This window comes from Erythrolamprus reginae, chromosome 11, assembly GCF_031021105.1.
Source record: "Erythrolamprus reginae isolate rEryReg1 chromosome 11, rEryReg1.hap1, whole genome shotgun sequence".
In the NCBI taxonomy this organism is placed as follows: Eukaryota; Metazoa; Chordata; class Lepidosauria; order Squamata; family Dipsadidae; genus Erythrolamprus; species Erythrolamprus reginae.
Window position 1 is genome coordinate 17584594 of NC_091960.1, and position 26617 is coordinate 17611210.

Sequence of the window (26617 nt, forward strand, 5' to 3'; positions counted from 1 at the left end):
TCCGGTCACAATTCAAAGTGTTGGTTATGACCTATAAAGCCCTTCATGGCATCAGACCAGAATATCTCCAGGACCACCTTCTGCCGCACGAATCCCAGCGACCGGTTAGGTCCCACAGAGTTGGCCTTTTCCGTGTTCCGTTGACTAAACAATGTTGTTTGGCGGGACCCAGGAGAAGAGCCTTCTCTGTGGCGGCCCCGACCCTTTGGAACCAGCTCCCCCCCGGAGATCAGAACTGCCCCCACCCTCCTTGCCTTTCGTAAAGTTCTTAAGACCTCTGCCGTCAGGCATGGGGGAACTGAGACACCTCCCCCGGGCCTATACAGTTTATACATGGTATGTTTGTGTGTATGCTTGCTTTTAGTAATGGGTTTTTTAGTGTTTTTTAAATTATTAGATTTGTTGTTACATTGTCTTTGTTATTGCTGTGAACCGCCCCGAGTCTACAGAGAGGGGCGGCATACAAATCTAATTAATAATAATAATAATAATAATAATAATGACCCTTCAAGAGGCCATACGCAATGCATTGTGATACATTGTATATCACCATCTGTGGGGGCCTCTTATAAAAACAAAAAGGTCAAATATCTATATAGAATTCTATTCCATTCCATTCTATCCAGCCCTCCAATCCATCCTACAAAAGCAGCATTGCCCTCTGCTCCCTTCACCTTTTGCCCAGCAGCCAGCCTGGCACTCTTCTTTTTCCTCCCCATAGCACCCCAGGCAAACTAGTGCTGGTCTTCCTCCTCTACCTCCGGCACACACTGGGTCTGGCTGAGGGCAGCGGGTCTCCAAGGAGAAAGTAGCCTCTCCTTCCATCTGCGCTCCCCTCGGTTTCCCCCCCCCCCAGCTCCACAGCCGCCCAATACAACACGCCTGATGAAACACAGGGATGAAAGAATTGCAAGTAGGAACAGCGCAGGGAAGCAGGGTGTGGGCGCCGCACCCTGCCATGAGCCGCCGCCGCCCAAAGCCACCACCGCTGCCAACGCCACTGCCATTTTCCTGCTTCCATCTCCTTTTCCTCCCATTGTTCCAGCCCCGCCCATGGTTGGAGAGGGGTGGGAAAGCTGAGGGGGACCGCTGTGCGCCTATTGAGCTGCACCCCTGTCAATCACGCACACCTCCGGAATCCAACGTCCATCTTTTCCTGAGGCTCGGCCTTTTGCTTCCCCTTTCTGAAAAGCAGTTGGACATGCCACCTGCCACTCCTGCTTGAGGGGAGTTGTTAAGAAAGCAGGGCCTTAGGCGGTTTTTGTAGCATTTCCCCACAGCACATCTGACCATGGGGCACACTGGTTGAAAAACACTGTTTTAGTCCAATCCGGATTAGGCAGAAAATTCTACACTACTTCAGACAGATGGTTATCCAACATTTGCTTAAAAACTTCCAGTGTTGGAGCATTCACAATTTCTGGAGGCAAGCTGTTCCACTGATTAATTGTTCTAATTTCTCCTTAGCTCTAAGTTACTTCTCTCCTTGTTCAGCTTCCACCCATTGCTTCTTGTTCTACCCTCAGGTGCTTTGGAGAATAGGTTGACTCCTCCTTCTCTGAGGGCTCTTTTATTTGTACCTTCCAGTTGTGACAAACTGGATTCATTTCTATGTTCATCATCTATTGTTCAAAATAAACCTATCCATTTCTCCCTCCTTCATTCATTTGATATAATAAAACCTTTTCATAAGAACTCAAAAGGTGGCGCGGCCTGCCGGCAAGGCCTCCGTTTGGGAGGGGGGAAACTACATTTCCCAAGAGCACTTTCAGGGACTCCCGGTTTGAAAGGAGCCAATCGAAATAGACGTCCGCAGGCGCTATAAAAGGCGACGTCGGAGACGTCCACGTTCTTTCCGTTCTCGGGAGCCGAGAAGCAGGTTAGTTGTGGGTATGTTTTTTTTCCGTAGCGGGGCGAAGTTTCTCCATCCATCGCCATCCTCCTTATTTAATTGGAAGCGATGTCCGCTAAGCCGCTTAAATTCATCGTAAGGGATCCCTCCATCCCCTGGAAGAAAATCCCGAAGCTTGCTTCCGACTCTGGGCATTTACTTGCAATTTCTCTCCTAATGCGGGTGGGTTGGGCGGGCGGGGAATAATGCTTTTTTCCCGTGTCAATATTGCTTTATCGATGGGAGGCTTTAAAAGGGGGTGAGGTCGTCCACACGCCCCCCCCCTTTCATTGCAGAATCTGCGGGAGCCCATTTAAATGGGTAGAATCCTGCCATCAACTGTTGGAAGGGACCTTGGAGGTCATCTAGTCCAACCCCACCCAACCAGCAGACCCTTTAATAGAAAAAGTTCTCAAAGGGGGTTTTCTATTAGGCTTTACAGGGGTCTTCAACCTTAGCTGGCTGAGGAATTCTGGGAGTTGAAGTCCACCAGGCTTAAAAGTTATGAATATATTTTATTTTATTTTAAAATTTGTTCATTAGTTTTCAAAACTTTTCTTTAAAATAAGGGTTGCCATGATTCTTTGTTGTTTCATAGTTCCATTTTTGTTTAGACATAAAAACATGACACTTAATCTTGTTTCTTTTGTCATTATTACAAACAGTTGTATTTACATATACTGCTGGAAAAAATAAAGGGAACACTTAAACACAATATAACTCCAAGTAAATCAAACTTCTGTGAAATCAAACTGTCCACTTAGGAAGGAACACTGATTGACAATCAATTTCACATGCTGTTGTGCACATTCAACTTTGTACAGAACAAAGTATTTAATGAGAATATTTCATTCATTCAGATCTAGGATGTGTTCTTTGAGTGTTCCCTTTATTTTTTTGAGCAGTGTATTTACACATTATGGTCCTTGCAAATATTTATTTACATATTATTGATGTAGTTGTAGTGCAATTAAAAAATATCTTTTGGCAGATTCCGGGGAATTCATACCAGGTTGCTTTTACTTAGCTTTGGGCATTGGTATGTATCTCCATTAACGGAGTCCATGCTGTCTCTGGAATTCTGGGAGTTAAGTCCACACATTTTAAAATCAATTAAGGAACATTTGTGCTAAGGGGCTGAGTATCTCAGCTGGGCCTTGAGATTCAAATTCAGTGAATGCGTTGCACTGCAACACCCAGTTTCCCCGGTTGCTGGGTCTTTTCAGCATGCAGAATTGATCCGTATATCTTTCAAGTTCTATCTAAATTGTTTTTCAAGCTTGGCACCAATTTTAAAATTCCCAAAATTCCCCATCCAACACTCTTAATTCATGTGTAAAACAAATGAACAAAGAACAATAATTGGGATACCTATTGGGTGCCTGTTTAGAATAAACCCTACACTCTTTTTTTAAACTGGGGGGCATGTTTGTTTATTTATTCGATTGTTATGCTGCCCTTCTCCTTAGGATGGCTTACAACATGTTAGCAATAGCACTTTTTACCAGAGCCAGCATATTGCCCCCACAACCCGAGTCTCCATTTTACCCACCGCAAAAGGTTGGAAGACTGAGTCAACCTTGAGCTGGTGAAGAGATTTGAACCGCTGAGCTACAGGTCTACAGTGGCCTGCAATACAGCACTCTACCTGCTGCACCACCCAGTCTGTCATATCATTTATTTATTTACATATTTAGATTTAATTCAGCTGCTGTACTTTGGGCAGTTTATAGTATTGATCCAGTTACTAGCCACTGTGTATCTTAGTTGTAGTTCATTTTGCAGTGAATTTATGTGGATCAAAAGCATCCTTAATCCTCCAGGGAAAGATTGAAGGCAAACGGATCATTCTTTGTCAAGTAGACCAATTTTCAGAATCTTCCCCACTCAACCACCTTCAATCTCAATGAAGCTTTGCACATATATTCCTTATGGTATAAAACTGAGGTGTGCAAAATTTTAGGTCCATATTCCAAATATTTTAAGGTTTCAGGGTCCTTTAAGTGCAGGGTGACAAAATGTCTTGTGAGCTCCGCAAAGCTTTTTGCCAAGTTTGAGGAGCTCTAAAATGGAAACTAGTTGTAATATAAAGCGGAAACTTGGTGGATCAGCGCAATGTTTAGGGCCAAACATACTGAAAAAGTTTCAAGCATCTTAGACTAATGGTTGCTGTGTAACCTGAGATCAAAGTTGAGGAAAAGTGTGGTGCGACAAAAAAGTTTTCGCACCAATAACTTGCAAACTAGTGAAGCTTTCAAAAAGCCATTTGGCACACAATAATTGTTGTCAATTATTCTTGGAGTTATTTTAGTTTAAAGATGACCGCAAAAATTTTCACTCCAAATTTTGGCCCTCTTTAATGCCTTGTAGATCTGTTTTCTCTTCATTTTTTAGGGAAATTTTGCTTTGTTTTGAAAATAATTTTGTTTTAACTTTGTAATTCACTATATATCTAATCTGAATTTAATATTTCATAATTAATAGTGATCTTTTACATTTTTAGGTATACTAAGGTGTTCGTCTATCGGAGGAATACTTGTTCAATAAAATGGATTCTGAGCCAGATGTGGAACTACCACCATGTTCTATTGGCCATTTTAACAAATCAAAATGCCATTTAACTAGGTTTACTTCAAAGAAAGGGCTCAAATCTCTGCAAGAATTTCAGGCTGATGAGCAAAAATTGTTGATTCTTCGGTCAACTCAGAATCTTCAGTTGGAGTCAACAGTTTGCTATCACCATGAAGCTGTACTCCTTAGCCGGTTTGAATTTTTGCAAACAAAATGTTGCAACCCCTTTTTGAAGGAAAATCATATTGTTAAAAAATGTTTACGAGCTATGGATGAAGCTGGAGCTGAAAGGTTAAAAAATCTGGTTAAAAAACCATTTCTACCCGGGCAGAAATTGTGTCCATCATGTCGAGTTGAGATTAATAAACTTACTCATTTGTTATCCTCAGAGTCATCTGATGCTGCTGATCATGATAAGCTGATGGAAACTAATGAAGAAGTCAATGCAAGTCTTGGCACTTCTCCCTTGAAAGTTCAGAGAGTTTCAAAAAGAGATTCAAAAGGGTACGTGAAACGTGAAATTTGTCAAGTGCAAAGTGGAATTTGTAGTCAGACAGCTGTTTCAAGCGGCTTTGGCCCGGAGGAATTTGCTGAGCAAACTGACAAAAAACAGTGCCAAAACTGCGTTGATTTTAATGAGCTGTTGAGTGAGCTAAAGCAAAAAATGCAAATTTCGTCAAAAGCAGAAAAGCTACAAATGCTCACGCTTGTTCCCAAAAGTTGGTCTATAGCCAGAGTGGCTTCTGAGTTTTCAGTATCAACTCGAATGGTGAAAACAGCAAGGAAGCTAAAACAGGAAATGGGTATTTTAGGAATGCCCAACAAAAAAAAAGGAAAAACCCTGTCTGATGAAATAAAAAATAGGGTTTTCGCTTTTTTCGAAGATGAGGAGTTCAGCCGATTATGTCCCGGTAAAATCTCTGTTCGAATTGAAGGTGAAAAAGTGCAGAAACAAAAAAGGTTGCTGCTAAGTAGCCTAAAAGAGATGCACGTGGCATACCGTAACTTGCATGGTGATGAAGTGAGCTTTTCAAAGTTTTGTGCCTTACGGCCAAAATGGTGCATCACAGTTGGCTCAGCTAGCATGCATTAAGTTTGTGTTTGCTCGATTCACCGAAATGTGAAACTTACGTTGTCTTGGCAGCCTTATCACAGAAGATTACAAAGGTTTGGTTGGCAAACAGTTTGTGATCTTGCAATCAGAGTGTTGCATATTTCATAGGTGTGAGCAGTGCCCAGGTAAAACTGCACTCAAAAGTTTTCTGTCTGAAATATACAGTGACGTTGATCCTGAGGATATAATTGAGTTTCAACAGTGGGTACAACCAGGCAGGGCCGTATTGGAAAGCAAACAGATCCTGGTTGAAGATTTTTTTGGCAGATTTAGCATCAACGATTTTTGAACTATCCGTTCACCACTTTGTTTCAAAACACTAGGCTCGGTATTTGAAGACTGTTAAAAGAAAATTTGAAAGCTGGTGAAATAGTTGTGCTCATGGATTTTGCACAAAACTACTTATTTGAAATTCAAGATGCTGTGCAGGGTTTTCATTGGGAGAATAGTCAGGCAACATTACATCCATTTCTTGTCTATAACAGTTTGCAACATGATGCTGTTGCAGTGCATGTATTATGTCAAGATTGAGTACCTAAAAGTACCCTGCAGTACATAAAGCATGCTACATGCTTCAGTGATGGCTCAGCAGTTCAGTACAATTTTTTTTGTGTGAATTTGTATCATCAAACTGATTTTGGATTTACTGCTGAGTGGAATTTTTTTAGTAATGATTACTTCAGGACGACAGTACAGTGTTCCCTCGATTTCTGCGGGGGATGCATTCTGAGACCACCTGCGAAAGTCGAATTTCCGCAAAGTAGAGATGCGGAAGTAAATACAGTACACCATTTTTGGCTATGGACAGTATCACAAGCCATCCCTTAACACTTTAAACCCCTAAATTACCATTTCCCATTCCCTTAACAACCATTTACTCACCATTATTACTGGTACTCACCATTGAATAAGACATCTAGTGATCCTGATATTTATAAACAGAATTATTTATTAACAATAATTATTTTTTTTGTTATTAATTTGCAAAAATTATTAGTTTGGTGATGACGTATGACGTCATCGGGCACGAAAAACCGTGGTATAGAAAAAAAACCCGCAAAGTATTTTTTAATTAATATTTGTTGAAAAACCGTGGTATAGGCTATTCGCGAAGTTCAAACCCGCGAAAATCGAGGGAACACTACTCATTTCCAGATATGACTGTTCAGCTTGTCAATGATAAATTTACCTCAGCATTAAGACAATAATACTATATTTTGTGTGGGCTTGGGATCCCAAAGAAACCCTCCTTGGCTTGAGATCCTTAGGTTAAGAAACCTACCTTTAATGGACCAGTTTTTTACTTTAAAATGTGTTTAACTTATGTTGTTCATTTATTGATTGAATTATTGTTTGTAAAGGGTTGTGTAAAAATAATAAATTTTCTAGAAAGGTTGCCTATTAGTTTGTTAATAAAAGTAACTTGTACAAATGTTTTAAGTTCAAACAAACTGTATTTAAAAGATGGTCTGTGCATAATAATGAAGTATTTTTAATCTCATAAGCCAGGAAGTCTTTTTCAATAAAGCATTATCTAACAAAAATTCTCACCTTCAAGCAAAATTACACAAAATTGAAGGTGATAAAATATAGTAAATATACAGTGTTATCTATATATCAAGCATTTTTTATATTTTAAAAACCTACTATGTAACCAGGATGAATAAAGAAAGATGGTTTACAAGATCCAGGCAGAAGACAGAACTTCATGGCTTAGAAACCTAAGGGACTGGTCTGGACAAAACTCAGGAACACTTTTTCAAGCAGCTGTTGACAAAAATAGGATTGACAACATGATTACCAATGTCTGATGACTGATATGGCACAAGAAGAAGAAGAAGGAAAAGCTCTTTGTAGCTTCTGCAGTTGCAGTATGATGGTGGAATATGTAACAGGTGGGTGCAAAAACAAGATTGACGGCAGAAAAAGACCTCATGGTCCATCTAGTCTGCCCTTATACTATTTCCTGCATTTTATCTTAGTATATGGATATATGTTTATCCCAGGCATGTTTAAATTCAGTTACTGTGGATTTACCAACCACATCTGCTGGAAGTTTGTTCCAAGGATCTACTACTCTTTCAATAAAATAATGTTTTCTCACGTTGCTTCTGGTCTTTCCCCTGACTAACCTCAGATTGTGCCCCCTTGTTCTTGTCTACTCTCCTATTAAAAACACTTCCCTCCTGAACCTTATTTAACCCTTTAACATATTTAAATGTTTCGATCATGTCCCCCCTTTCCCTTCTGTCCCCCAGACTATATAGATTGAGTTCATTAAGTCTTTCCTATAAATTTTATGCTTAAGACCGTCCACCATTTTTGTAGCCCGTCTTTGGACCCCTTTGGGCGTTGAGGGGAAAGAGATCTTGCAAACAATCAGACAGGAAAACCCCCCTAGTTAATCCAGCAGAGGAAGAAATCTAGTAAGGACCAAATCCTAAGGGATCAGGTTGTGAATAGTGGTGGCAGGAAGTTTGTATTTTCAGACTTGCATGATTCTGTTAAGGTAGCCCTACAATAAGGTATATTTAACTCATCTTGTGTTACCTGTCTGGTTTACCTGACCATTTTTTCCCATGGCCCTATCGAAGCTGCGTCTGTCTTATCTTGTGACTGATGTAGTCAAAAAGGTGCCAAAAATAATGTTTTTCTTTGACGGTCGCTGTTTGGTTTTTTTCTGCCATAACTCTTCAGCAACATTTTGGAGGAAATACATGTTTTTCATATTCAGAGATGGCATTTTGTAGCTTGAATGCAGAGCAGGGGTTCCAGGGGTTAGAGTCCTGTAGTAACTTGGGTTCCAGTCTAATTCTCTTTTTCTTTTCTTTTTTTCAGAAGTTTTTACTGATTTTTTTTTTAGAAAAAGAATATATATCATATATACTTTGTTATACTCTCTTTTTTTTCCCATCAGCTTTCAGCAGGAAAGAAGATGAGCTGGATTGCTGCTTTGGAGCTGGACATAGTGGTACATAAACGCCTGTCCCCACTTGACATAAGGACACGTGCAAATTAACCTCAGCAAAGGTTTATAGCCAATGTAAGTCCAGACTAGTGTTTCTCAACCTTGCCATTTTTAGATGTACGGACTTCAATTCCCAGAATCCCCTATCTCCACCAGTATGAATTCTGGGAATTGAAATCCACCCGTCTTAAAATGGCCTAGAATGAGAAGCATTGGTCTATATGCTTCTTAAATTAATTTGGGAAATCTTGAATTGAAGCAGCGTAGTGGTGATGATCATTTTTTTAATATGATAGGCAAGAGTTTAATTAAAAATGTATTTTGTGTTTTATTTGTTAGATTCATAGCCCACCTTTATTCTGTGCATTTCAACCTTTTTATTTTGTGCAATTTCAGACATAAATCTCTACTCCACCCCCATCAAACATCAACCTTGTGTGGTGGGTTGTACCCAAAATCATCTATTTGGCTCTCAGGCCTAAAGAATGACTAGAATTAGCTGTCTCCTGCACCTTAGCTACTGTACCAGAATAGCTAGCTTCACCCCAGTAAAATCATTTGCTTTACGGTATATACAGAGGGATGTGATTTGTGTAAATTCATTCATAGTTTTAGCAAGTCACCAAGTTTGAGGATCTCTGAGTTCCTTGGGTCAAGTCAAGAAAATAAGATTGGCATGTTAAACCAAGAGTTGTGGCTTAGCCAGTGGTCACAAAATCTCCAACAACATGCAAGAATGAGATGGGAAGGACTTTGACTTCCCAGCCATTGATAGCTGAGGATGTCACTCGACCTTTCTACATTCTCAAGCGTTAACCTATCCCAGGGGTAGGCAAAGTTGGCTCTTCTATGACATGGACTTGAACTCCCAGGATTCCTGAACTAGCATGATTGGCTCAGGAATTCTGGGAGTTGAAGTCCACAAGTCATAGAAGAGCCAACTTTACCTAACCATGACCTATCCGTTAGGGTTGAACACCTCTTTATTGTACATGTTCTTAATAGAGGAGTGTTAAAGGATATGCAGAAGTTTTAAGATGTGTGAACTTAGAATCAGGGCTGAAAGGAACTTTTGAAATCTTCTAGTCCGGAGTCTCCAACCTTGGCAACTTTAAGACTTGTGGATTTTAACTCCCAGAGTTCCTCAGTCAGCTTTGCAGCCAAGGTTGGAGACCCCTGTTGTCCATCCCATTTCAAATCAGGAGGACTGAAAGCTGTTGAGCTGAGAAACACTGTGGCAGAGTTTGGAGTTCTTTTGCTGTCTCTCAAGATATAAACTAGAGATGGGTCCCATGGGATAGATTGTCTTCCAATTATTTCTCTTTCCCTGAATTTTAAGGGCTTGTTTAAGCTGATGGGTTGTGGTTTTTTTTAAAGATCTCGAAAGCCATCTGCTCAGTGTTCATATCAACATTTTTATTGAATTATATAAAGTATTACGAAATACAAAAGAGAAAAGCAGTGGGGAAAGTGGAGAAAAAGAAGTGAGGAATAATAGGGAGAAAAAGGAGCATTGAGTTCCAACTCGCTCTGTTACAGCAAAATTGGGCATTCATATCAAATCACAATTTTTTTGCTTTTTCATATGAACATTTCCCCTACTGGTTCGTCAATGTGAATGTGTGCATGTTTGCTTTGGTCACGTGTGTGCCTTCCGCACATGTGCTTGTGCACACAGCAACAACAACAACAACAATAATAATAATAATAATAGATCTATCAATCTAATTCATAAACCCCAACGTCAGAGTTTCATTCTTCTCCATACCAAGCAGGAAGTTCAGAGGCGGGTTCCCTGTGGAACTTGTTCAGTTGTTCAGAAGCTGCCTTGAATAATTTTCATTCGGAGACTTTTTTCAAGTAGTAATTTTATTGAATAGTGACTCCCTAGAAATGTGGGCGTTCATGCTCGTTTATACTTGGGATTTTGAAAACCCCTCACTAAATGCAATCTGACCTCGAACGGTTTCTCATCCAGATGTTTTATGTTTCAGGTACAGTCTGGAAGTGCTGGATGATCGGAGAAGATGCTCCGAGTCTTCGGAGAAGGGCGGCGTACAAGTCCAATAAATAATTATCCTCGTTTCCCTTGTAAATACTGAGGCCAGGAGCTGAAGCCTGCAAGGTACACTGCCCGTTTATAGTCTATATTATACAGAGAGGAGGTGGGATGAAAAGAAAGCAGCAATCCAGACCCTCCCTATCCCTTTCCCATCAGATCCAATTACTGATCTCATGGTCAAAAAAGGAGGCAAAGTAAAAACAAACCGGTCCTAACAGCCTTGCTGGGATAAATCCAGCATTGAACTGGGCTGACTTGAAACAGATAGTTTCAGATATCTTTGCTTTGGCCAATTTGGGTGGTTGTGGCTCCCACTGAGTGAACTTTTTATCTTGGGATCTTGCCATTCTGGCAGGAGGGGAGTGGCTTGGGGCTTTGGCTTTTGGCTTGCGGGGTGGGTGGGTGGGTCCTTTGTTCCTTTCTCTGCTTTGATGTACCTTTGGGGAAGTTGAGAGAAGAGGGAGGAAGAATTTGCCTTTGGGCCATCTGTTTTTTTCTCAACACACATGGGGGGTAGTAGATCTTGGTACCTGGGAACTGCTTGTTATTGCCTTCCCAGCCCAAAGTTCTGAAACCCAGGATTGGCTCAAATATGAACTGGACAGAGGCTTCAAAGCAAAACACCTAAGAATGGATATTTAGGTTCTAAGTAGTGAAAGGATCTTTATGTAGACATGTTATGCTTTTTTCTTTAACATACATGAGTGCTTAGTGGACAGTGTCAATTTACTTATAATGATGTTTACGTTCACATAGTAATATAAATAGTATTAGAACATAAATATTATAGTGTAATATAAATAATATAAGTGGTATAAATCTAAATAAATAAATAGTCTTTTAACTTCTAATATTTACGTATACATAATAATATAACGTGTGACAATTTACATAATATTTTCCTAATTTCTACCTCTGTTTACTAATCCTTAATACAACAAATCCCACATTAAAACACATTCTCTATCTATCCATTCACCCCTTGCCCTTTTTAGTATTTCAACTCTTGTTGACTTCGGGTCCAATCTTGCATGAATGTGGTAACATTTTAGACTGCCTTCCTGCATGTCTCATTTTTAACATCCACATGGACTGTATTTAATTTACTACTACTTTATGGAAACTTAGTTGTAAAACTGTATATTTGACCAGCAATACTCAATTTTTTTCTACAGGAGAACAGGACGATGCAGTGACCTTCCATTTTCCTTCTGGAGAAAGCCCATCTGGTGGAATGGACAACTCAGCAAACGACAGCAATGTAAATATGAATGCTTCCCATTGATCGTAGATCTGTATGACATAATGCAACATCCAGTAGCCCACCCTTTAGATAACTCTGAACATGCAGCATGTGAGATCCAAGCCACTTCTGCCTTGTCTATGATGAAACGTTTTTCTAATGGTGACAGCTGGATGAATCCTGCGGATATGGGGCTGAGATAAGGCTGGGGTGTTGGTGGCGTTGTTTTGTTAATAGAAATCAAAATTTTGGATCTCTTCTTTGCTTTCTAACCTAGTGTTCCGAAATGCAGGGAGGGGATACTTGGGGCATGCGGGGTGGGATAGTGTAGAAGTAGTTGTGGGGGGCAATGAAAAAAAATACTTGGGATAGTTTAAAAATATATATACTTTTGCAGGTCTTGAGAGATTTCCTGGGAATTTGCTACATGCGTGCTGAAAAAGCCAAGGGCTTGCTGCGGATGCAGAGGTGGACAGGACTCCAGCAAAAATTTCTGAAATTTCTTTAAAAGCTGTCTGATCATTGTTACTTCTTTTTGCAGTTGTATTGAATTAAAATAATTGTGTCCTTTTTTTTTACCCCCAGTGTTGTGCATTCTTGTTCTTTATACACACACACACACCTTGACATAAATGTATCCCAGCAATCTTAATCGCCACTGATTGATACACTAACATGGGTTAATCCTGGCAACCAGCTCTGGCTTGTATACTGCTCAAAAAAATAAAGGGAACACTCAAAGAACACACCCTAGATCTGATGAATGAAATATTCTCATTGAATGTGCACAACAGCATGTGAAATTGATTGTCAGTGTTCCTAAGTGGACAGTTTGATTTACTTGGAGTTATATTGTGTTAAGTGTTCCCTTTATTTTTTTGAGAAGTATTTAAGATGGCAAAGTTTTACCTAATGCATTTCAACTATTCATTGAAATGGATTCAGAAGGCAGACGATCTAATGCCTGGATGTGCTTGAAACAGAAGTTTGATGGAAGAAAAAGACCTCATGGTCCATCTAGTCTACCCTTGTACTATTTCCTGTATTTTATTTTAGGATGGATGGATGTTTATCCCAGGCATGTTTAAATTAAATTACTGTAGACTTACCAACCACGTCTTCTGGAAGTTTGTTCCAAGCATCTACTACTCTTTCAGTAAAATAATACTATCTCACGTTGCTTATGATATTTCCCCCAACTAACCTCAGATTGTGCCCCTTGCTTACTTTGAACATTTCTTCTGTGCCTCAATTTGAATGAAGGAGTCTTTTTTTTTTTGAAAAAATAAAGGCACACTTATAGAGCTTTATCATTTGTAAGCAAGGGTCATTTTAGAGGTGAGATAAGCAACAAAGTTAAATCAGGAAACGATACAGGCTGGGTGGCTAAATGGCTGGTCTCTCAGAAATGCTGAGATGTAGCTTATATAATTACAGGTAGTCCTTGATTTGCAACACTTCATTTAGTGACTGAAGTTCCAGTGGCACTGAGATAAAGTGACCTGTGACTTTCATACTTGTGCCATCCCTGTGGTCATGTGATCCAAATTTGGACCCTTGGCAAATTATTCGTGATGGTTGCATTGTCCTGGAATTGTATTTTTTGACTTGACAACAAAGCCAGTGGAGAAATCAGATTCATTGTTAATTAATTTAATAACTAAAGTGATTCACTTAATTGGCAAGCAAGGTCATAAAAGTTTGGGGAGTTTTGCGCACATGGAAGCCCCACCAGCTAGCCACAGTTCACCACTATACCTCATTGAAGTCTTCAATGAAAAACACTGCGGCAGGTTTTTTTGTAAACATATTTTACTTCTTAGCAAAAATGTTTCTCTAAAACTCACAATACTACTTTTCGCTACTATTACATCCACCTCTGACCACCCATTAAGCACCAAACAACCAACCACTATAACAAACCACTTTGTAACAAAACTCTAGCAAACCACACCCACGCAAGGGTGCTACTCCTAATATATAGGCTACAGCCAATCAGGCTGCAGCAAAATTGGCAAACCCACATGCTGATTATGGCTTACATCAGCCGCTCCCATGGTTACAAACCATTTATTGCATTGTAATATTACCTCCAGAAATATACTTATTTCTGACAATAAAATGGGGCAAAAATCACTTAACTTGCTTAGGAACAGAAATGAGCTCATTGTCAAAGATCACCTATTAGCTGTGGTTGTTTAGACATGCATAGAAGATGTACGAGCTGTAAGCTGCTACTGACAACCACAGCGACAGGAAGGATGGATACAAGGGTCAAACACATGCGAGTGCCAGCATTTTTCTCCCTGCCTTCTGATTCTGAAACATCCAAAAATTTGTGCATACAGAAACAAAACACTCTGCTTTTCATGCACAGTTGATCCTTAAAATCACTTGGATTTAGAAACAGCTACAAGGCACAGGAGGGCTGATAAGATGTAATTGTTTGGTCGGTACCATTTTTAGAACTGAGCCTTTTCACAATTATGTCAGAAGTTCAGCACACCTGGTTTACAAAGGAAACAAAAACCTGGTTTACAAAGGAAACAAAAACAAAAATGGATATTCAAAATTGGTTAAAACATGCATTAAAGTGAAGGAAGCTGAGAGTGCTTGTTGGGATGTAACCTAGCTAAACTTTCTGTTCAGTTTCCTAGAAGCATTGACAAGTATGGGAATTATAATCTTAACATAGCTGAAGATCTTAAGAAGAGGAAAATTGATGTGGTTTACAGACTTGGGGGTTGCATGGGTTGGGGAGATCCATGATCTATCCTCAACGTGGTTAAGAATTGGCTTGGTGGTAGCCTCCACAGTCATTGTAGGTCTCTGAATAAATCATGATTAGTCAAAATTAGTAATGCAGTTCCCTACTGTGAAAAGCATGGGAAAGTCTTTAAAAGTAAACAAAAAAGCAAAGAATGGGATTAAAAACTTAAACATACATTTATTCATTTACTTAGTTTGTGTTGGAAGGGGCCCTGTGGGTCTTCTAGTAGTCCAGCCTCCTGCTGATGCAGGAGATTCTATACCATCTCAGACATATGGCAGTCCAGTTTCTTGAAGGTCTCCAGTGTTGGTGAGTTCACAACCTCCACAGGCAGGCCGTTCCACCGGTTCCTTATTTCTAGGTTGAATCTCTCCTTGTTCAGCTTCCATCTGTTGCTCCTTGTCTGACCCTCTGGTGCACTGGAAAATAGCTTGACCCCCTCCTCACTGTGGCAGCCCCTCAAGTATTTGAAGACTGCTATCATGTCTCCCTGGACCTCCTCTTCACTAGACGATCCATGCCCAGTTCCTGCAACCTTTCCTCATATGTTTTGGTTTCTAGTCCTTTTATCATTCTAGTTGCTCTCTTCTGTACTTTGAGTTTCAATGTCTTTTTTATAGTGTGAAGCCCAAAACTGAACTTTGCTGACAAAGTTTTAACTTCTCTAGACATCAAGGAAGACAGCTATATCTATAATGTCTGCTATAATAGAATGTTAAATAGGCATTGGATGTTCCATAGCAAACTAAATTTTCCAATTGAATTGCTTCCTCTATATTTCGTTAGGGGGATGAACTGAAGATGAAGTTGGAAAGAAAAAGCAAGAAGCTAGCTCAAGGACTTTTGTCCTAGAAGTACAAAATAGCAGGAGTAAAATTAGCCCTCATGCAAAATACTAGGAGCTGCTGGCACATGACTTCGGGACTTTGAGGAAGAGATTAGATAAGAGCTGGAGGCAGCTAAGGAGAGGGGGAAAGAGCAAGGACAACCCCACTTCACCTCCGGTGGCTTCCTGCATTTGCTCTGCTTTTTGGGTTTGCTCAGCTGTTTTGTAAGAAACCTCCAGAAAGGGCTTCCTTTCAGCCAGGGGTCTCTCAACTCAGCCAGTTTTAAAACTTGGGGACTTCAACTCCCAGAATTCCCCAGACAGCTTCGCTTAAAAAGTGACCAATTTTGGAGAATCCCTGCTTTAAGGTCTTCAGCAGATGCTACTACAAATCTAAATGGTTTAATCAGTTAATGCCTGGAAGAATGTATAGATAACCTGATTGGTTTTCAAGAGAATGGCATGCAAAGGAAAGGGGAACTGGGGAAGAAGTCTGTCTACAGGATTGTTCTCAAAAGCTCTGCAGTGGAGATGTGATACAGTCAATTTGCAAAGCGTGGGGGAAAGAAAACTGGTAGATTTCCTTTACCTCCTCCCCTGTTTTCTTTTAGAATTTGAGTACTCCTAAAAAAAAAAGACACATTCAGTATAAGCACACTATTGTGCCTACCGTCCCTGTCCTACTGTTCTATTGTCTTCTATCATTACTTTTTATCTTCTGTATAGTCTGGAGCAGTGTTTCCCAACCTTGGCAAATGCTGTCTGGGGAATTCTGGGAGTTGAAGTCCAGATATCTTCAAGTTGCCAAGATTGGGAAACACTGGTCTGGAGGACAGAAAGGAAAGTGGGGACATGATCGAAACATTTAAATATGTTAAAGGATTAAATAAAGTTCAGGAGGGAAGTGTTTTTAATAGGAAAGTGAACACAAGAACAAGGGAGCACAATCTGAGGTCCGTTGTTGGGGGAAAGATGAGAAGCAACGTGAGAAAATATTATTTTACTGAAATAGAAGTAGATGCTTGGAACAAACTTTCAGCAGACTTGGTTGGTAACTCCACAGTAACTGAATTTAAACATGCCTGGGATAAACATATATCCATCCTAAGATAAAATACAGGAAATAGTATAAGGGCAGACTAGATGGACTATGAGGTCTTTTTCTGCTGTCAATCTTCTATGTTTCTACAGGTATGTTTCTATCATTACTTATCTAATGTTTTATTTGTACAAATTACCATCCTATAGTTTGACAAATATATATATACATAAATAAAAATAAATAAATAGGTTTGGGTTAAAGTCCTCTGAATCAACCACCAAGCCCAACTGCTATTAGATAGGACATCTGCGCCCTCTTGGATGAACTTTATTTCTACGGAAGTGGAATCCACCGCGATCTAAATTTGATTTTTGAAATGCCAGGTGGATCATCAGGGGTTCCCATACTTAGCAACTTCAAGACTTGTGGACTTCTGGCTGGAGAATTTTGGGAGTTGAAGTCCACAAGTCTTAAAAGTTACCAAGTTTGCAGAGAGCTTGGAGATGATATTCTGGAGAAGCTAGACACAGTTCTTTAATGCACAGGCATCCGAAATAATAGATGTGTGTATTTATATATTCAATTATTGTCTGCACCCAACTCACAAAGGCGACCCTGATTCAAAGAAGTCAATTGGGGGGGAAATCTGAAAGCACACAATGCCAGAGGCAATCCACGCTTCTGCCTTACTATCCCTCAAAAACAGAAATCAGATCTTCTTCTCTGTTTATTGTTTGGAGAAGCCGAGCCAGAAGGGAACGTGATAGGTGGAGCAGGAGGAGGAGGGGCGAGGGGAGTCATATTCGTCCTAAGAGGTGGGTTGGCTTTTCTTTCCTCCAGGGGAGACAGTAGCGGGGAGGGAGCCTCGAGGGTGGAGAGACGCTCTGTCTTCATCCCGTAAGGAGTTCTTCTCAACTTCGTTGAGATCAGCAGAGGAGGAGAGACAATCGGGTTCTTCTCAAGGTTCCACGCCAAAGCTGTTCTCTCCTGCTCCCATTTCCACGATGGAAGTATCTACTGAGACAAAATTGGGACGGATGCTCCCTGCTCACCCACCCAGTGGCAATTGGCACTACCAGTTTCGGATCCTGCTGCTGGGTGATTCCACCGTGGGCAAAACGTCTCTCCTGCGGCGATACACCGAGCGGTGCTTCATCCCAACCCCTTGCCCCACCGTTGGGGTAGAGTTCTACAGCAAGATGATGGAGCTGCCTCCAGGAATCAGGGTGAAGCTTCAGCTCTGGGACACTGCTGGCCAGGAGAGGTTCAGGTAAGGTTTAGAACCCAGAAGGGCGCTAAATGATTCGAGACTGAAATGTTTTAGCCTGGGCAGGACCAAAAAATGTTTCAGGGGAGGGATATTTCAAGGGCAAGCTGTAAGGGGAACCCCAGGCAGAACTACTGAAGCAGAACAAATGGTGGGGAACTGGTGATGGTATTTTTCAACAGGGGTAGGCTTGGCACCTCCACAGGTCTAAAATGGCCATTAGCACCATGTTGTTGAAGCTCTAAAAGGTCTCTAGCGTGCCATGGAGGTCTAAAGTTTAGACTCTAAAATAGCCAGCCATTACAACCATGCTGTTGAAGGTCTAAAAGATCTCCAGCATGCTGTGGGGGTCTAAAATTTAGACCTCCATAGGTCTAAAATGGCCAGCCATTGCCACCAGGCTGTTGAAGATCTAAAAGATGACCACCATGCTGTGGGGGGTCTAAAATTTAGATCGCCATAGATCTAAAATGGCCAGCCATTACCACCATGCCGTTGAATTCTTACGCTGCTCCAAAAGTAGGAGCCAGTATGATGGTGTTATGAAGATGTTGGACTATGAGCAAGGAAACATGGTAGGGTCTCGCCTTCTCCCCCACCCACAGAAGGTCTTCAGGGGACTTAGTCCAGTTATTCTCTCAACTCCTACCTCAGGGAGTTATTGTTGGGGAAATGGGAAAGGATTGTTATGAGCTCCTGGAGGAAAATTGAAATAAACCTACCAAATAATAATTAAAACACACACACACAAATTGGATGTCCTGCTGAGGACCACAACTTCACCTGACTAGTGACATTAGTTGGGGTGTAAGAGAGAAGGCCTGGGAAACGGGTGACAAATTATATGAACAACCGTATGTATTTTCCTTCAGAAACCTGGGTTTCTCAGCTTTCAAGCCCAGAAGGCACAAAATGCTTGTGCAGCGAATAAGCTGCATGAATAAATTGCTTCTGATGTATGTACTGTATGTATATGTTTGTACTCATCTACTCAGGCTTCATGCTCTGGGGAATCCAGAACATGATACCATGGTCTTTTGAGACTAAAGGATGCCTGTTTGTGTATAAATACACCGCTCAAAAAAATAAAGGGAACACTTAAACAACACAATATAGCTCCACATAAATCATACCTCTGTGAAATCAAACTGTCCACTTAGGAAGCAACGCTGATTGACAATTTCATTTTGTTGTCATCACATTCAACTTTGTACAGAACAAAGTATTCAATGAGAATATTTCATTCATTCAGATCTAGGATGTGTCATTTGAGTGTTCCCTTTATTTTTTTGAGCAGTCTGCATATATATGTGTGTGTGTGTGTGTGTGTGTGTCTATGTATATGTGTGTATATATATGTATGCATACATATATGTATGCATACATATACACACACACACATTATATATATATATATACTTATATATTATGCATTATACCTTATACATACAGTGGTACCTCTACTTAAGAACTCCTCTACTTAAGAATTTTTCTACTTAAGAACCCACGCCCGGAAAAATTTCCCAGGAAATTTGAGAGCGGCACGAAGGCCTGGCCAGTTTCCTGCCATTTCTCTCTCTAGTGTAGTGTACGGGAGGCAGCCTCGTGCCCTGTGTATGGGAGGCGAGTGCTTCTCCTCACTGCCTCAGAGTCCCTCTTTTTCTTTTTTTTAAGCCTTAAAGTTTTGGATTTTTTTGATTCCCCTCACCTCATCTTCTTCCTTCAGCAGTGACCCTTCTCCTCCTCCCACCCAAATTGCGAGCTTTTATTTTATTCCGAGTTTGCACACATTATTTGCTTTTACATTGATTCCTATGGAAAAAATTGCTTCTATTTAATAACTTTTCTACTTAAGAACCTGGTCATAGAACGAATTAAGTTCTTAAGTAGAGGTACCACTGTACATACACAACTCCCTAGGGACTCAGGGAGGCTGGCAACAAAAATGGATCAATATAAAAACATTTCTATTTAAAATAATTGCATCCACCCATATATTCATGGGCCGACCTCACTATTAACTCCCTCCCTCCCAGGTCAATGGCTCCAGGTCTGTTGGAAAAGCCAGGTCTTTTACAGATTTACAGAAAAATATTGACCACAGAGCTTAGGAATTGTCACTCTTAAGAGTTGCCCCAGCATTTAGGTGGAGATCTAGATAATATCCTTTTCTTTTAAAATGTGATAACACAATCACCCCCCTTAAGCTTTTGTTAAGGAGGATCTCAGCAAAATTGCCTCAGACTTCTGCTTTGGTTGTAAATTAATCCCCTCAGGGTAGCTTGGCCTTGAGGGCTGTCCCCACCCTCCTTCTGATCACATCTGCAATCTTTTATCTGAAGAGGTGTGGGGCCAGCTGCTGAAAGAAAGGGGGCCTGGGTGGGGCAGGGTGTGATTGAAGCTGAGTTTTTCAAGGCTAATCAAGAGATAGAAGGCAAAGAAACACAAAGCTGGAGCACCTTAAAGCCACCCCATTTATTTTTCTTGTAAGTCTTCACAGAACTCACCTGTGTGATCAGATTTGCAGAGTAATGGACTATGTCCTGGTTAAGCCCATCTGATAGTGAGTTGGTTTGTTGGTCATTTGGAGATCTTAGATCCTGTTTTGTGTTGTGAAACACTGGTGGGACTACCCCCTGGAGAGATAAAAGAAGACACTTGTTTTGTTTTCCTACATTTCTAATTGCTTCTGGTATATTTTTAGAAAAGGGACAGGAATACTAACTGTGGCGAAGTAACTATGAAAGGGATCTTGGACTCCTAGTGGACAATCATTTAAATATGAGCCAGCAGTGTGCAGCAGCTGCCAAAAAAGCCAACACAGTTTTAGGCTGCATTAACAGAGGGATAGAATTAAGACCACATTAAGTGTTAATAGTACTTTATAAGGCCTTGGTAAGGCCACACTTGGAATACTGCATTCAGTTTTGGTCACCAAGATGTAAAAAGATGTTGAGACTCTAGAAAGAGTGCAGAGAAGAGCAACAAAGATGATTAGGAGACGGAAGGCTAAAACATATGAAGAACGGTTGCAGGAACTGGGTACAGGATAGACAGGATATTCAATATCTCAGGGGATACCACTAAGAAGAGAGAGTCAATTTATTCTCCAAAGCATCTGAGGGTAGAACAAGAAGCAATGCGTGGAAACTAAACAAGGAGAGAAGCAACTTAGAACTAAGGAGAAATTTCCTGACAATTAGAACAATTAATCAGTGGAACAGCTTGCCTCCAGAAGTTGTGAATGCTCCAACACTGGAAGTTTTTAAGAAGATGTGGGATAACCATTTGTCTGGTGTAGGGTTTCTGCCTAGGCAGGAGGTTGGACTAGAAGACCTCCAAGGTCCCTTCCAACTCTATTGTTGTTATAATATTCTGGATTACTGGTACCGATAATCCTCAATGCAGCCATTTGTTTAGTAACTGCTCGAAGTTAAACAGCACTGAAAAAGTGACTGTTTTTGTCACTTAGGAATATCGCAGCATCCCCATAATCAAAATTCGGACTCTTGACCACTGGCTCAGACTTATGACGGCTGTAGTGTTCTAGGGTCATGTGCCCTTTTGACAAGCAAAATCAATGGGGTATTCACCAGATTCACTTAACAATTGAGCATAGACAGCCAGGAGTGGGATTTGGGGGATTCTCCAAACTGCACAGGTCAGCAGCCCTCCCCTGGCTGACTCTGTAAACTGCTTAGAGAGGGCTGTAAAAGCACCATGAAGCGGTATATAAGTCCAAGTGTTATTACTATAAGCATTATAAAACTACTGTCATTTCTATAATCCACAATTCTTAGGTAGAACTGGTGCTTACTTCTGATTTCCAGCAAAACTACTTATGGGACCATCTTCTCCCTCATGTATCCCAGTGGCCAGTTAGGTCCCACAGAGCTGGCCTTTTCCAGGTCCTGTTGGCCAAACAATGTCGTCTGGCGGGGCTTAGGGGAAGAGCCTTCTCTGTGGTGGCCCTGGTCCTCTGGAATGAACTTCCTCTGGAGATACGTACCACCCACTCCCTCCTGGTCTTTTGGAAGCTCTGAAGACCTACCTCTGCCGGCAGGCATGGGGACCGTGAACCATGAGATTGTCCCGTGGCCAATGAATGATTGAATTGGGTGAATGTGGATGACTACATTAGGGGTTTTTAGATTTTTATTAATTTTGTATATGTGCTTTTAAAATAATTAGATTTCTCACATATATTGTTTGTATTTACAATGTTGTGCGCCACCCTAAGTCGCTTTGAGAAGGGCAGCATAGAAATATTAACAACAACAACAACAACAACAACAATAATAATAATAATAATAATAATATTGTTCCATTGCAAACAATGGTTTGCTTAATGGCCTCCATCAAAAAGTTTGTAAAATCAGATGAATCACGTGGTGACCAGCTTTGTGACTATCATGGTTTACGGCTAAAATTGCTGACTCAATTACAGTTGTAAGTCAGGACTCTCTGTATATCATATCAAAAGATTCTGCCTCTGTTTGCATCTAAAAAATAAATTGCTTTGCAAACAACACTCCAGACCAAGGTCAGTAGGCGCATGATGGATGGTAACAATTAGTATCCAGACAAGCGCTGCAACAAATAGCTCTGATATCTTGCAGTAGTAGTAGGATGTTTACCATAGGTCACAGACCCAGACAACATAAAAACCATAGCATAACAGACATCATAAAAGGTCTTAGAATAGTGCTTAGTTTACATAGTTATCAGAAAAGCATGAGTTCTACAGGCTGCTGTTATAAACTCAACAACAAGAGATACTTTAGGACCATGATGGCAAACCTGTTTTGGTTCACATCAATCACATGCCAAAAAAGGGTGCTTGCGTGTGTTTGCACGTGCACATGTGCCCAAACCCATTAGCCTCCCCCCCCAAACATGCGCACATATCCCACACTCAAGGGTAGGCTGCTACCCAGACGGGGTGGAATGCAGTGGGGCAGTGAAAATGGAGCTCCACTCCAGAGCCCCCAATTTGCATCGAAAGATGTTGAAAGAAAATGTTGGGCGTCCTGCATAAGCCATGGCCACAGCGTGGTAGTAAAAATTTTGGTAGCCCTTCACTGCCCACACTGCCCCCTGCACGTGTGCATAACCACCACCCCGTCCCTATGCATGTGCACAGGCCTCAGTGGAGCCTGGGACGGTGAAAAAACAACCAAATTCCGGTTTTTACATTGTGTTGGGTTTTTTGCACTCCGGAATCTTCAGGGAAGCTTCTTGAAGCTTCCGGAGTGCGAAAAACAGCACAAAGGGCAAATTGGAAGTCCTCTTTGCTGAACTTCAGGTTTGCCCATTGGGTCGTTTTTTGCACTCTGGAGCTTCAGGGAAACAGCCAAGAAAAGGCCAAAAATCAGCTGTCTAGCATGCGTGTGTGTGCTGGAGCTGACATAGGGCAACGCCTCACATGCCCTCAGATATGGCTCTGCGTGCCACCTGTGGCACATGTGGGAGGTTCGCCATCAGGGCTTTAGGATATTTACTATACTTTACGTTGTAAATAAGAAAAACTATGAAAGAGATATTAGTAGTTTATCATGAATATTTTGTATATGTAGATATATTTATATTATCAGCGAAATTATCAGCAAAAATATGTTACCTGTTTGTGTGTGTCAACATATTTTTGCTGAATTGAAAATGAAGGGAGACTAGTATAGATCTATTTCAAGGTTGTTTCCTCTCATCAGCTTGCCATACCCTCACTGGGATTTGAGCTTGCAGCCGTAAGGCAGAGAATTAACCTCTAGGCCAGTGTTTCCCAACTTGGCAACTTCTGGTATGCTTACCATACTCAATACCAAAGACGCTCAAAATATTACACAGGGAAAAACCCAAACTCACAACAATCTACACAGACACTTTTCTCAACAGCTGATTGGCACCTGTTTGCCTAGCTACCCAGCCTGAGGCAGGGGGCGACCCAGGAAGGAGAGTGCGGGAAACGCGAATCAAATTGTCACCCCAGAGACCCTGGTGAGGTTGTAAGTCGAGGACTTAACAGTTCACTTGAAGGATGATGATCGTTCTAGCCACTCCCACCTGGTCACATAGCCATCCTACCCAGTCACATGACCACTAGCCACACCCACAAAATAAGCCACACCCACAATGTGGCAGTAAGAAATTTTGGCTGCTCATTACTGTATATGTGTGTGTGTAGTTTCGACAGACACTGTATATGTGTCTGTGTGTATGTTTCTGTCGAACACTTCCCTGGTACAAAGCTCAGGGGATGAGATACTGTGGCCTAGAGCAGTGTTTCCCAACCTTGGCAACTTGAAGATATCTGGACTTCAACTCCCAGAATTCCCCAGCCACATTGGCGAGTCTACGGAGAGGGGTGGCATACAAATCGAATGAATGAATGAGTAAGTAAGTAAGTAAGTAAGTAAGTAAGTAAGTAAGTAAGTAAGTAAGTAAGTAAGTAAGTAAGTAAGTAAGTTGCCAAGGTTGGGAAACACTGCTCTAGATCAGGGGTCTCCAAACTTGGCAAAGAGAACATTGTTCTAGAGAACTCTGATATCTTGGAGAAAAAACTAACGTTTCAATTTGGCATTTTCCCCCTCTTAGGTGCATCACCAGGTCCTTCTACCGCAATGCGATTGGGGTGCTGCTGATCTTTGATATGACCAATCGAAGGTCCTTTGAGAGCATCTTCGATTGGTACAATGAGGTGACCAACGTGATGGACAAAGTCATCTTCCTCCTCGTTGGCCACAAGTGTGACCTCGAGTCCATGAACAGGGTCACCCTGGAGGAAGCGGAGGGCATGGCGACTTCTCTAGGCACCTCTTTCGTAGAAACATCTGCCAAAACTGACACCAACATAGACCTGGCTTTCGAGACCATCACCAACGCTATCTACGAGGCTCTGAAAAACAAAGAGTTTGACCTGCAGGAAGGCTGGGACGGCGTGAAAATCGTTCATAAGAGGAGAGCAAGCAGTCTGCAAAGGAAGAAGCCATCCAAAGAAGCATGCCAATGTTAACTCAGTTAGAACTGGATGTGACAAGGACAAAACAGAATTCTTCCTTAGATGAAACACAGACTTAATCCATTGGGTTAATCCTTACCCAGGTGACGCCATCCACAACCTGTTACCCCCAACTACTTTATTACATCCTCTGGAGATCTCATCTCAGATCTTGTTTCCTGTTGAAAATCAGTGACACATTTTTTTTCTGTTGTTTTTAGATTTTTATAAAAGAAATGGGCATTGGGTTTTTTTTTTAATTCTCAACTTAAAATATTTTTTAGCATCATCGAAAACTAAAAAGGTCTCACAAATGAAGGCAAATATATGTGTCCCAGGATAATGTTGCAGGATCCAATCTGGATCGATCACTGGAGGTTTACTCTTCCAGTTTTCAGACTTGTGCTGGAATGTCTTTCTCCCCCATAATTCAATGCCTGGGGAGGGCAAAAACAACTTTCCCTGGCTCCCGGAAGCCCTCTGGAGGCCAGAAATGGCCTGTTTCCCAACTCCTAATGGGCCCAGTAGGCTTGTGTTTTGCCCTCCCCAGGATCCAAAGGCTTCCCTGGAGCCAGAGGAGGGTAAAAATGCCCTCCCCATCCCTCCGGAGGCTTTCTGGAAGCCCAAAATGCCCTCACAGAGCCTCTGTATGACCCAAAAAACAGCTGACCGGCACATACATGCACGTTGGAGCTGAACTAGGGCAACAGCTTGCATACCAGCAGATATGGCTTCGCGTGCCAACTGTGCTATAGATTCACCACCACTACCCTAGAGAATGGGCTCCAGCATTAGTCCAAAAGTGTTGAAGATTAAACCTCTGGTCCTGGTGACTGACCCAGATTGGATCCTAAAAAGAGATCCCCCCTCAGCCCACTTTCACATCGCTACCCTGTTAATTGCAGTTCATAGTCCTAACCTGCACAGTCTTTTTATGTCCTCATTGCATCCAGCTGCTAGCTTGGCTGATGGGAGATAGAAGGGATAAGTTATGAGGATTGCCAGACGGACAGATGTAGTTGTCAGACCTGCCCTGGCTTAAGCCTCTTGTTAGGAAAAAAGACCCTCAACTCCATTTGCAGTGAAAAATATACTTTTATTAAAAGCCAAGTGGTTTACAGTGTAGCAAAGCCAGAATTGAAATTCACGTGTCAAAACTCCCCGATTAATGTTTCCCTTCAGTTCCCCTCCTCCCGTGGTCCCTTGCTGTCCAATTTTATTTGAATAAATTCTTTTCAACATTGGTGAGCCATTTTCATTCCATTCCCAGGGTTTGACCTTGAGATGTTGTCTCTGGAAGGTAGGATGAATGGTTACTGTATTTGTCGGACTACAAGATGCTCTTCACTATAGGATACACCTAACTTAGGGGAGGAAAACAAGACAGAAAAATCTGCCTCTGCCTTCCAGCAATTTGCCTCCTTGCAGCAAACAGGAAACAACCTGATTTAGCACGAGCAGCTGACTGGTGGTTGGATCTGCCTCCTGAAATGCTGCCTATCAGCTGTTCCACTAGTGATACCACCCTGGAAGTTTCCAAAAATGGGGCAGGCGGAGACTGAAAATGGGACACACAGAGACAGCGATAGGCAGCAGTGGTGGTGGGTGGTGGTGATTCCCACAGCCTGGAACAGCTGATAAGTGGTATTCTGGGAGGCAGATCCAACCATCATTCAGCTGCTCATGCTAAATCAGGCTGTGCTGAAGCTGACCAGGCTGTTTGCTGCAAGGTGGCAAATTGCTGGGAGGCAGAGGCCGAAGGGTGGGGGCCGGTGGGTGGGCGGAGTCTTCTACAACATTCCCTGTATGAGGCCCACAGGCATTTCCACCCACTTTTTTTGGGGGGGGGGCAGAAGTGCATCTTATACA

General features: G+C 41.6%; 1 protein-coding gene, 1 long non-coding RNA gene and 3 other non-coding genes across 9 annotated transcripts; all 5 read left to right on the plus strand.

Annotated features, from left to right (window-relative positions):
• The first annotated feature begins 1848 nt into the window (after positions 1 to 1848).
• LOC139174042 (uncharacterized) lies at positions 1849 to 12427 on the plus strand. Of its 5 annotated transcripts, XR_011560285.1 has the most exons (8): positions 1849 to 1879; positions 4395 to 4753; positions 4852 to 4966; positions 7235 to 7471; positions 8494 to 8619; positions 10539 to 10669; positions 11782 to 11867; positions 12247 to 12427. It is a non-coding gene; the product is annotated as an uncharacterized lncRNA (long non-coding RNA). The 5 variants fall into 5 exon arrangements; XR_011560284.1 differs by having other exon boundaries at positions 4395 to 4966; XR_011560286.1 differs by lacking the exon at positions 4395 to 4753 and having other exon boundaries at positions 1862 to 1879.
• LOC139174573 (small nucleolar RNA SNORA16B/SNORA16A family) lies at positions 8154 to 8297 on the plus strand. The gene has a single exon (XR_011560381.1). It is a non-coding gene; the product is annotated as a small nucleolar RNA SNORA16B/SNORA16A family (small nucleolar RNA).
• Positions 9217 to 9349, plus strand: LOC139174574 (small nucleolar RNA SNORA44). The gene has a single exon (XR_011560383.1). It is a non-coding gene; the product is annotated as a small nucleolar RNA SNORA44 (small nucleolar RNA).
• LOC139174579 (small nucleolar RNA SNORD99) lies at positions 11982 to 12055 on the plus strand. Its single transcript, XR_011560389.1, has one exon. It is a non-coding gene; the product is annotated as a small nucleolar RNA SNORD99 (small nucleolar RNA).
• A 4900-nt stretch (positions 12428 to 17327) lies between the features above and the next one.
• Positions 17328 to 25989, plus strand: RAB42 (RAB42, member RAS oncogene family). The gene is made up of 2 exons (XM_070763787.1): positions 17328 to 17757; positions 24346 to 25989. The coding sequence occupies exons 1-2, from the start codon at positions 17492 to 17494 to the stop codon at positions 24761 to 24763; spliced, it is 684 nt and encodes a 227-aa protein (XP_070619888.1). The 5' UTR covers positions 17328 to 17491; the 3' UTR covers positions 24764 to 25989.
• The last annotated feature ends 628 nt before the right edge of the window (positions 25990 to 26617 follow it).

Excerpts from the sequence above, each read along its gene's own strand:
- RAB42 (XM_070763787.1), top strand. The coding sequence starts at position 17,492 with ATGGAAGTATCTACTGAGACAAAATTGGGACGGATGCTCCCTGCTCAC. Across the intron at positions 17,758-24,345 it reads GCTGGCCAGGAGAGGTTCAG|GTGCATCACCAGGTCCTTCT; the intron begins GTAAGGTTTAGA and ends TCCCCCTCTTAG.